General features: G+C 44.7%; 1 protein-coding gene across 3 annotated transcripts; it reads left to right on the forward strand.

The window, feature by feature from the left end:
* The first annotated feature begins 1,991 nt into the window (after positions 1-1,991).
* LOC133228751 (C-X-C chemokine receptor type 2-like) lies at positions 1,992-11,483 on the forward strand. 3 transcript variants are annotated; one of them, XM_061384571.1, is made up of 3 exons: positions 1,992-2,035; positions 2,382-2,457; positions 8,792-11,483. In XM_061384571.1, exons 1-3 carry the CDS (start codon positions 1,998-2,000, stop codon positions 9,878-9,880), a joined length of 1,203 nt encoding a protein of 400 aa, XP_061240555.1. In that variant the 5' UTR covers positions 1,992-1,997; the 3' UTR covers positions 9,881-11,483. The 3 variants fall into 3 exon arrangements, with proteins under 3 accessions (XP_061240555.1, XP_061240565.1, XP_061240575.1); XM_061384581.1 differs by lacking the exon at positions 1,992-2,035 and adding an exon at positions 3,403-3,620 and having other exon boundaries at positions 2,220-2,457; XM_061384591.1 differs by lacking the exon at positions 1,992-2,035 and having other exon boundaries at positions 2,364-2,457; positions 8,901-11,483.
* The last annotated feature ends 240 nt before the right edge of the window (positions 11,484-11,723 follow it).

The raw sequence follows: 11,723 nt of genomic DNA on the forward strand, positions 1-11,723 counted from the left end.
TTTGGGTGGACTCTGGGAGTTGGTGATGGACAGGGAGGCCTGGCATGCTGCGGTTCATGGGGTCCCAAAGAGTCGGACATGACTGAGTGACTGAACTGAACTGAGTCACATGTGGCCACTGAACACTTGAAAAACTAAATTTTTTATTTATTTTAATTAATTTAATTTTAAGTAGCCATATGTGACTAACCTCGTTTTCCAGGGGACCACATGGAGGCCCAGAGAGAAATGACTTGTCCAAGCTCACCCTGATCTTTAACAGCAGAACCAGGACTGGAAAACAGTTCTGTATTCACCCCACCATCTGTAGGCCTGCGGTGGGCTCAGTGGAAATGAAATCAGTCTAATGAAAATTGAGAAGTAGGCTGCTTGGGAACTCCCTGGCAGCTCAGTGGTTAGCACTCCATGCTCTCATTGCCGAGGGCCTGGGTTCAATTCCTGGTCAGGAAACTAAAATCCCACAATCTCACGTTATGGCAAAAAGAAGAAAGAAAGAAAGAAAGAAGTAGACTGGTTGGGAAATGTCAGATCTGGACTCTCCTTTCTATATCCAGTTGTCTGGGACAGAGAAGTACTTACAGGAGCTCAGAAACCTAAGGCTGGGATCCAGCCCCTCATTGCGGTGGACAGAATGCCAGATTTGAGGTCAGGTTAAAAAAGAATGTCTTAAGAACTGCTTAAAACTCAGTTTATCTGCGTCATTCTAGGTAAGTTGCCTAACTTCACAGTCTCGGTTTCCTCATTCAGAAAATGCATATCTCATGCAGCTCCTGTGAAGATTAAATGATACAGATTCTGAAAAGCACTTTTCTTGGATGCTAGGCCCTAGCAGGCACTCATCATTAGAGCTAAAGTGACGACTGTTATTTCTGGTTAAAGCAAATTAAGATATACCTGGAAGTCAGCCCGGAAAGCAGACATGCTGCTTTCTCTTGCTTGGCGATGTAGTGGGAGAGACCCCATGCTTTTAGCTGATCAACTATTTCAGTAATAATAATACCAATAATAAATGCTAACCCTAAAAATAAAAAAAATAAAATAAATAAATGCTAACCCTGTGCTTTATGTATGTCTTAAGTGTTTTATAGGTAATCTCTCCTTTCATCCTCAGCACAACCTGGTGAGTCAGAGTCTTCCATTGAGTCTAAAATGAGTCTCATTTTACGGATGAGCAAACTGAGAATCTGAAAGGAAAAGTCGCTTGTCCAGAGCAGCTAGGTTAGCAGTGTTCTTCACTGCTGCACTCAGGGCCTCTCCCCACAGGTCCTGGGTCTCTGGGTTTACCATCACCTGACCAGGAGTCTCTGGGTTCTTCAGCATAGTAAAGAGAAAGGTGACAGAACGTTTGCTAAACGGTTGGACTCAAAGGTTCTTTCCTAGGGGTAGGCAGCTAAGATAAGTTTTCCACAGGCTCTGAGTACCCTGTGGGCCCTGGGATGCCTGGGGCAAGAGGCCAGGATAACAAGTAGCAGAGGGCCTGGGGAATCAATCACTGTAAGGGTAAGGACTTGGGAGGGTGCGGTGAATTAATGTTCACAGCTCCACCCAAATTTATCCTTCCAGTTGTTATCAATAGCAAATGTGACAAAACATATGCTTGGTGTCATCTGTTTTCAAAAATGTATTTGAACTTGGATGGGATTTTAACCCTTACCAAATGTCTTTCTTTCCAAATGAGATGGTCTCGATTCCAAAATTAGTAGCTACTACTGACCCAGTTCCAAGTGGACAAATCAATAAAAAAATATCAATGCCCTAAGAGAGGAGCATGGTCAGAGAGGATGACTGGGGAGTGAGGAGAAAGACAAGAAGAGGTGAACAGGGCACCCATGTGGGGGTGGAAGTTGAGAAGGGCGTGGCGTGGAGAAGGAATTTATGAGGATTTAAGAACACCGGGGGTGTGTGGGGTGGAGATGAGAGGCCAGGGAAGAAAACCACCAGACGTGCCAAAGGCTAAAGCTCCATTTCTGGTGCCTTCAAGAGCTGTTCCCTTTGAGATGGGAAAAATGTTGAAGAGCCATAGAACTGCTGGGGGGTAAGCACGGGAAGCCCGACACAACTGGAATGCAGGGAGAAACAGGCAGGGCAGCTGAAAGAGCCCGGGGCTGCTGAGCTCAAGGCAAAGACGAGAAATCTGTGCCAAGCCGGGCCAACTACTTCCTTTGGGTGGGCCTCAGTTTCTTCATCTGGGAAATGGAAAGATTGGCTAGGAAACCCCTTCCCAAAATGAACTCTGCCAGTTCATAAAAGGACGACTAGTTGTTAAAGAGCTGACCTGGGAATTAATTATTCAAACTATCAAAAGCATCCCGCACCCTCAGGGGCTCCACCCCAGAATTGAGCAATATAATCCACCACTCACTTCCTCACTGTGTTCTCAGCACCGCCGCCCTTTCTTCAGTCAGACACATCTGCCTTTCCTGGAGGTGTCCCACAGGTGACAAGCCCAGAATCATGGTAAGTCTTGAAACACCCACCCCTCCCACCTTCCAGACACTTCTCTGTTCTCTGTCCCCCTTGACACCCAGGCTCCATTTGTCCCCTCCATCTATCCCCACACCTCTCAGTCTTTCCATTCTCTCTTTAGACCACCCTGTCCTCAAAGGGAGAGCCTCTGCTCCTCTTCCATACCCCTCTCTCCAGCAAGCACCTAGGGCAACTCACTGCCCACCCTCTTTTCTTCCCGCTCCCAGCCAGCTCTCCCTGCCTTGGCTAGAATTGAGTCTGAGCCAGATCCTAGTGAGGCTCTCCTTCCCCATATTAAACACAAATATGTGTGGATTCTATTTCTAGAGAGAAAGAATACTGGAATTGTATTCAAACAACCTGGACTTTGTTGCGTTATTATTGTGTTGCTGCTGTTAAAAAGATTGCCTTAAGTATTTGGGCTCTTCTAAGTATAAAACTTTTGTGAAATAAATTAGAATCATGCTTTTCATGGAGTCATTAGGGGGCTGGCAATTCCACTCAGTGAGGGACTTTCCTGTTTGGTTACCAAGGACATAATTGGGTGGCTACCAGCAGGGAGCCAGTCAATTCAAGGACATTTGGTTTATTATTTCCTGTGAGGGTTGTTTTTTTCATCCTGGGTCTTATTCACTTATTTGTTTTCATTTTCAGCTGCACTGGGTTGTAGCGAGCGGGGGCTGTTCTCTAGTTGCAGAAGCTTTTCACTGCGGTGGCTGCTCTTAGCGCAGAACATAGGCTGTAGGCTCACGGGCTTCAGGAGTTGTGGCGCACGGACTTAGTTGCTCTAGGGCATGTGGGATCTTCCTGGACTAGGGATCGAACCTGCGTTCCCTGCATTGGCTGGTGGGTTCTTAACCACTGGACCACCAGAGAAGTCCACAACTGTATTTGAATCGTTGAGTGGTGATTTGTTGTTTTTTTTTTTTTTTAAAGAAGCAGATCTGTGGACTGAAAATAGCATGTGAAGTCATTCACACCTAGTTGAAATTCTGGCCGTAGCACTGAGAGGCTCTGTGACTAAAAGCTGGTTTCTGAGCCTTGCTGTGCCTGTCTGTTTGTAACTGCCGAGCAAGACCATGTACCTGCGAGGCACAAATCGGATCTCAAATATGCATCTCCCTTCAACTGTCAAACATCCTCACCAGAGACGGGTAAACCAAAAAAGAAACAAACAACAACAAAACATTCCCCTGCCCCAGCCTCCCGTGGCCGGAGGTCATTGCCCTGGCCTGGTTCCCATTTCTGAGTTCTCTACCTTCTGTCCTGACTTGCGTGGTTGCGCCCTGGTCCCTGAGACTGAGCCTTCGTGTCTAGTAATGGGAGCTCACCCATACACCTCCAGCCCATCTCCTGCACAGCTGAACACTGGATTATCCGGAATGAGGACTGGGCTGTGACAACTTGCTTGGCTGTTGCTGCTGCTTCTGAGAGAGGCAGTTTCTGTGGCTGCCCCACCTCTGCCTTTTCGCAGCTGATGCTTGTAAATGTTAGGTTCTTCCCTCTAAGGGCACAAGCTCTCTGCATCCATCGTGCTCTGTATCCACTCTCAAAGGTGGGTCTTCTCTTAGGTCATGTGTTCCCTGAAAAGCATCTCTGATCATCAGCTCCCAGAAGTGACCCACCTTGTGATTTCATTACTCTGGGCTTCTGAGAAAACTTGGCCTTGACCTTGGGATGGCAGAGTCAGTGGTTTCTCGCAGGTTTTGCAAGCAACACTGGCTGAGCCAGCTGTACTAGTCACCTCCCTCACTACAGTCCCTGTCTCCTGGCCAGGCAGGGCCCCATCTTTATCATCACATCTTTTAGGTTCATGGACTGACTTAATCTGCTCTATTTGTGATCTCTGTGTTCTGAGAAGGCAATTTACCTGGCCCCCATCACTAGCAGAGAGATACCATCTCAGAAAAGGGAAAGTTAAGAATTCTTTCACTCTAGAGGAAAGGGGCTTTGTTCTTCTAGTTCCTCGTAACCTCATTCTTCCTTCTTCTTTGCTATGTATGATTGACAATAACAGTTTCTTCTGCTAAAGAGGAGAACTTCCTAGGACTTTCGTGTTGACGATGATGAGGATGATATTACTGATTTAATATTTCTATTTCCTTTACACTTATGTTGTTGTTGTTGTTTATTAGCTAAGTCGTGTCCGACTCTTTGTGACCCCGTGAATCACAGCACGCCAGGCCTCCCTGTCCATCACCAACTCCTGAAGTTCACTCAAACTCATGTCCATTGAGTCGGTGATGCCATCCAGCCATCTCATCCTCTGTCGTCCCCTTCTCCTCCTGCCCCCAATCCCTCCCAGCATCAGAGTCTTTTCCAATGAGTCAACTCTTCATATGAGGTGGCCAAAGTATTGGAGTTTCAGCTTTAGCATCAGTCCTTCCAGTGAACATCCAGGACTGATCTCCTTTAGAAATCCCATGGACTGTAGCCCGCCAGACTCCTCTGTCCATGGGATTTCCCAGGCAAGAACACTGGAGTGGGTTGCCATTTCCTTCTCCAGAAGATCTTCCCAACCCAGGGATTGAACCCACAACTCCTGCATTGGCAGGCAGATCCTATATCACTGAGCCACCAGGGAAGCCCAATACACCTTTTTTCTTTTTTATTGAAGTATAATTGATTTATAATGTTGTGCCAATCTCTGCTGTTCAGCAAAATGACTCTGTTACACACACATACACATTCTTTTCTACACACCTTTGATTCATCTGTTGTAATTGAGATATAATCCACATGCGATAAAAGTCACCCATTTACAGTATACAATTCAGTGGGATTTTGTATACAGACAGTCCCCAACTTACAATGGTTCAACTAATAATTTTTCATCTTTGCAATGCTGCAAAAGTGATATGCCTTAGCTGGAAACTGTTCTCTGAATTTTGAATTTTGATCTTTTCCCAAGCAAGCAACATACAGTAAGATACTCTCTCACGATGCTAGGCAGCGGCTATGCAGTCAAGAGAATAAACTCATGAAGTCTTTTGTCCTGGCTGTTTTCACTTAGAATAATGTTTTCAAGGTTCACCCATGTTGTAGCCTATATCAGTTCTTCATTACTTTTTATGATTGATTAATATTCCTTGTATGTGTATATCACCATTTGCATATCCATTTATCAGTTGATCGGCATTTGAATTACTTCCGCTTTTTGGCTGCGTGCTGCTGAGAAGATTCACATACAAGTTTTTGTGGGGATATACGCTTTCAGTTCTCTTGAGTATACTAGGAGTGGAATTGCTGGATCATATGGTAACTCTATGTTTTAGCTTTCTTAACAGCTGTTTTCCAAAGCAACTGTACCATTTTATATTTCCACCAGCAGTATATAAAGGGTTCAACTTCTCCACATCCCATCACCATCATTATAGTCTTTACTTTATTATTATGATCATGATACTCCAGTACTCTTGCCTGGAAAATCCCATATATGGAGGAGCCTGGTAGGCTCCAGTCCATGGGGTCACTACAAGTCAGACATGACTGAGCAACTTCACTTTCAGTTTTCACTTTCCTGCATTGGAGAAGGAAATGGCAACCCACTCCAGTGTTCTTGCCCGGAGAATCCCAGGGACGGGGAGCCTGGTGGGCTGCCGTCTATGGGGTCGCAGAGTCGGACACAACTGAAGCAACTTAGCAGCAGCAGCAGCAGTGAGTATAAGGTAGTTCCTGAGCCTTCTTATTTTGTATTCGTCTCTTTAACACTGGGTACCATGTTGAGGTGAGTTACAGACTGGCATAGGGTCACAGGATGGCCATATCTTGTTATAAAGAAATGACATGATAGTGATACAGTTTGTGGTTCACAAGGAAGCTAATTCAGTAGCTGGTCACTTTAGTTTATTTCCTTTTGGAAAACTGGGATAATATTTCAGAGTGGCTGCAGCTTCCCACGAAAGCAGGTTCTCTGCTACCCCCATAACAAGGGCAGAGCCCACAGAAGTTAGCTAGGGATAACCTGTGGTGGGGTTGGGGGTTGCTGGAGAGTCAGGTTTGGAAGAAGGCACCCGTGAGCAACACAGGAAGGATCTCTGTCAGGATTGGAAAGCCACGCAAACAAGAATTATGTGTCTCCACCTGCCTTCCCTGCTTCCTGCTGGCCTTCCTCCTTATGCTGGGAACATACTGCCTTTCTCTGCTCACCCCTGCATGGCAGAATATGCCTGCTCAGAGCTCCCAAAACAATCCGCTGCATTTCCACCCATGTGGGAAAATCAGTCATCCACCTGCTCGTGATTTTTAATATACTTTTTCAAACTACCAAGTGTTCCCAGAGGAAGCCTCCCACATCAAAAGAAACACTCTGGGTGGTACAACTTCCTTTTAGCTTGGGCATCCTGAAACCCTACGCTGCTATCACTCAGATTGTTTTTCCAGAACACTTCATTTTATTTTCTTCCAAACTTTAAACTTTTTACTTTGTATTGCGGTAATAGCTGATTAACAATGTCGTGACAGTTTCAGGTGAACAGAAAAGAAACTCAGCCACACATATATGTGTATCCATTCTCCCCCAAACTCCCCTCCCATCCAGGCTGCCTCAGTGAGCAGAGTTCCATATGCTATACAGTAGGTCCTTGTTGGTTATCCATGTTAAATATAGCAGTGTGTACATGACCTTCTGAAAGTCCCTAACTACCCCTTCCCCCCACCCCCAGCCCCAGCAACCATAAGTTCATTTTCTAAGTCTGTGAGTCTCTTTCTGTTTTGTAAGTAAGTTCATTTGTATCATTTATTTTTGTTTCCACATATAAGGGATATCATATGATATTTTTCCTTCTCTGTCTGACTTGTTCCACTCAGTATGACACTCTCTAGGTCCATTCATGTTATTGCAAATGGCATTATTTCATTCTTTTTAATGGCTTTAGGTAATATTCCATTGTATATATATATACATCACAACTTCTTTATCCATTCCTCTGTGGGTGGACATTTAGGTTGCTTCCATGTCTTAGCTATTGTAAACAGTCCCACAATGAACACTGGGGTGCGTGTATCTTTTCAGATAATGTTTTTCTCCAGATATATGCCCAGGAGTGGGACTGCAGGGTCACACGGTAGCTCCATTTTTATCTTTTTTTTTTTTTTTAAACTTTACAAATTGTATTAGTTTTGCCAAATATAAAAATGAATCCGCCACAGGTATACATGTGTTCCCCATCCTAAACCCTCCTCCCTCCTCCCTCCCCATACCATCCCTCTGGGTCGTCCCAGTGCACCAGCCCCAAGCATCCAGTATCGTGCATCAAACCTGGACTGGCAACTCGTTTCATACATGATATTATACATGTTTCAATGCCATTCTCCCAAATCTTCCCACCCTCTCCCTCTGCAACAGAGTCCATAAGACTGTTCTATACATCAGTGTCTCTTTTGCTGTCTCGTACACAGGGTTATTGTTACCATCTTTCTAAATTCCATATATATGCGTTAGTATACTGTATTGGTGTTTTTCTTTCTGGCTTACTTCACTCTGTATAATAGGCTCCAGTTTCATCCGCCTCATTAGAACTGATTCAAATGTATTCTTTTTAATGGCTGAGTAATACTCCATTGTATATATGTACCACGGCTTTCTTATCCATTCATCTGCTGATGGACATCTAGGTTGCTTCCATGTCCTGGCTATTATAAACAGTGCTGTGATGAACATTGGGGTACGCGTGTCTCTTTCCCTTCTGGTTTCCTCAGTGTGTATGCCCAGCAGTGGGATTGCTGGATCATAAGGCAGTTCTATTTCCAGTTTTTTAAGGAATCTTTTTAAGGAACCTCCATACTGTTCTCCATCGTGGCTATACCAATTTACATTTGCACCAACAACCAGAGCAGTCCTTCCAAAATAACGTTCAGAAAGTTGGACAAAAGAATTCATCTCTTAGCTTTATAGTCAAGCTTTGATCTTTTTCTAGGGATCTAACCCAGTTAGATTCCCTGCTTAATTCCCTAGGTTGAAAAATGAGTGGTACCTCCTGTTTCTGACATTAAAATTAGCTTCAACGGTCAAATGCTCACCACCAAGGATCCAAGACAGTATGTTCTCTAGGGATTATAAGGGGAAGTTTCAACAATGGTTTGGGCAATGTCATGGAAAGTGATAAGAACCTCTCTGACATTGAAAGAAACTAGATGCTTTTTGTGAAATCATTTTTTCTAAATGTGTCTCCAAAACCTTAGAACTTTAGTGACTCCTTGAAGTAAAAGTTATCTCCATATAATATACAAGCTAACACAAAGAATTCCATCTGAGATGTACAAGTTGTTGGGCTAGAATCTGGGGAGGTTTTACTATGCAGTAACCCTGATCTCTCTTCTTTAGGCTGAAACAAAATTTACTTCAAATATAGAAGGATTTAACTGGGAAAATTACAGCGATGAAGATTTTGGCAATTACAGTTACAACACTGACCTGCCCTCTATTCTAACAGACTCTGCCCCATGTCGGCCAGAAATTCTGGATATCAATAAGCATGCTGTAGTCGTCATCTATGCCCTGGTCTTCTTGCTAAGCCTCCTGGGAAACTCCCTGGTAATGCTGGTCATCTTATACAGCCGGATTGGTCGCTCTGTCACTGATGTCTACCTGCTGAACCTGGCCATGGCTGACCTGCTCTTCGCCATGACCTTGCCTATCTGGGCCGCCTCCAAGGCAAAGGGTTGGGTCTTCGGCACACCCCTGTGCAAGGTGGTCTCACTCCTGAAGGAAGTGAACTTCTACAGCGGTATTCTACTGCTGGCCTGCATCAGCATGGACCGCTACCTGGCCATTGTCCATGCCACACGCACGCTGACCCAGAAGCGGCACTGGGTCAAGTTCATATGTTTAGGCATCTGGGCCCTGTCCGTGATCCTGGCCCTGCCCGTCTTCATCTTCCGCAGGGCCATCCACCCACCCTATTCCAGTGCAGTCTGCTATGAGGACATGGGTGCCAATACAACGAAATGGCGAATGGTGATGAGAGTCCTGCCCCAGACCTTTGGCTTCCTCCTGCCCCTGCTGGTCATGCTGTTCTGCTACGGATTCACCCTGCGCACGCTGTTTTCAGCCCAAATGGGGCAGAAGCACCGGGCCATGCGGGTCATCTTTGCTGTCGTGCTCGTCTTCCTGCTCTGCTGGCTGCCCTACAACCTGGTCCTGATCGTGGACACCCTCATGAGGGCCCATGTGATTGCCGAGACCTGTCAGCGCCGCAACGACATTGGCCGGGCCCTGGATGCCACCGAGATCCTGGGCTTCCTGCACAGCTGCCTCAACCCCCTCATCTACGTCTTCATTGGCCAGAAGTTTCGCCACGGACTCCTCAAGATCATGGCCATCCATGGCCTGATCAGCAAGGAGTTCTTGGCCAAGGATGGCAGGCCTTCCTTTGTTGGCTCTTCTTCAGGGAACACGTCTACTACCCTCTGAGACTCCACACCGGGCTCCTCGCTTCCCCTCAGCATCATCCCAAGCCCCATGTCCTCTGGCCGTTCACAGTCCCATGTCAAGGCAGCTCCCCATTGTGGTTACAGGAAGTTGCTGAGGCCATGTCCCTAATAGGCCCCCATCACATGGACTAGACAGCCTGTCCTGGGCCCACCTCTTGCTGTAATCACCATGTCAACTGATAGAGCTTGGTGCATCCTACCAATGAGCCCACAGTGCTCTATCTTCTGGCAGACATCCTTTGAAGATATTCTTTACAATGATTACAAAAAGTTCCCACTATTGGGAACCATTAATGTAAAACACCATTGGTTACTTCCCTAACTCTCCCTTTCCTTGTCTGTCGGCAAAGTCCCCTTCCCTTGAGAGAGGCTGAAAATGACAGACACTCACTTTCCAAGATTCCCTTAAGATAGGAGTGGCCGTATCATCTTGTTCTGATTTGTAATACTTAAAAGCAATAGTGTGCTGGTAAACCACTCTCCTGGGGGAAAAAATGTCTTGATTTGTAGCATTTGCTGTGTGCCATGGTGTATATAAACACTCCCACCATAGCCAGTTTCAAGGGTGATGGCATTTAGCAATGAGTTCAAAAAATCTAGAAAATGTAATAATCAACTTTCACCGTCTGGTACAAACTGGTTTTAGTGCATCATTATCTAAGAGGAAGTCTGCTGGGGCCAGAAGACACCTGGAAAGTGTTCCTGATTTGAGAGAGAGTGACATATCCTTGGTTCTTGACTTTGAATATGGTTGTAGGATAAGTTCTGTTGAGGCAGCCACTTTGTAACAATGATGCAAAAAATATACCCAACACACTTAGGCTGATGGAGTCAAACAATAAAAAGAACCTGAGAATAAAGAGCCCAAAGTAAACCCACCATAAATAATCAAATGAATTTTAACAAGGATACCAAGACTATGCAATGGGAAAAGGATAGTCCTTCAACAAACTGTGCTGGGAAAATTAGATATCCACATGCACAGAATGAAAATGGACCTTTACCTTACATCATACACAAAAATTGACTCAAAATGGATCGAAGACCTAAATTTAGAACCACAACTATAAAACTCTTTGAAGAAACCATAGAGGGAAAGCTTCATGTAATTGAATTTGGCAATGATTTCTTGGATATGATGCCAAAAGCACAATTAACCAAAGAAAAAATAGTTTAACTGGACTGCATCGAAGTTTAAAACTTTTGTGTGTCAAAGCCAGACACAAATATTATGTTTCCCGTTATATGAAGTACCAAAAATAGTGACATTCATAGACACCAGAAGCTAGGGAAAAGGGGAATGTGGGGAATTATTCTTTAATGGGTCCAGGATTCAGTTTGGAATGATGTAAAAGTTCTGGAGATGGACAATGGTGATAATTGAACAACAACATGAATGTACCTAATGCCACTAAGCTGTACTTTTTAAAAATGGTAAAATGGTAAATTTTGTGTTAGTGTATTTTGCCACAGTCAAAAACAAACAAAAAAATCTCGTTCTAAAAAGGCAAACTTGATCCACTGGAACCACCTACTTATAACTTCTTAAGTGAGATAATTAAATGTCTATTTTGTGTAAATTACGTTTAGTTGGGTATTACATTACTTGCAACAAAAAGCACCCCAAGTGCTACAGAGAGGTCTGGCAAGGGTGAGCAGAGGTCCTCAATGAGGGTCTTTATAATAAATAAATCCTTTTGCTGTTTATGGAGTACATAGAGAGAAGGTCTAAAATCAAGATGGCGGCTGCTATTTCCTCTTTCTTCCCCAGCCCAAGCCTCCTGCTGCTGAATACATATTACAGAAGGAAACATATCCTGGGA

Source organism: Bos javanicus, chromosome 2 (assembly GCF_032452875.1).
Source record: "Bos javanicus breed banteng chromosome 2, ARS-OSU_banteng_1.0, whole genome shotgun sequence".
NCBI lineage: Eukaryota > Metazoa > Chordata > Mammalia > Artiodactyla > Bovidae > Bos > Bos javanicus.

What these genes read in the sequence shown, in the direction of transcription:
- LOC133228751 (XM_061384571.1), top strand. Translation starts at nt 1,998, where the DNA reads ATGGGAAAAATGTTGAAGAGCCATAGAACTGCTGGGGG. An exon ending in AGCCATAGAACTGCTGGGGG is followed by an intron (nt 2,036 to 2,381) that starts GTAAGCACGGGA and finishes CTGTGTTCTCAG; the next exon opens with CACCGCCGCCCTTTCTTCAG. An exon ending in GTGACAAGCCCAGAATCATG is followed by an intron (nt 2,458 to 8,791) that starts GTAAGTCTTGAA and finishes TCTCTTCTTTAG; the next exon opens with GCTGAAACAAAATTTACTTC.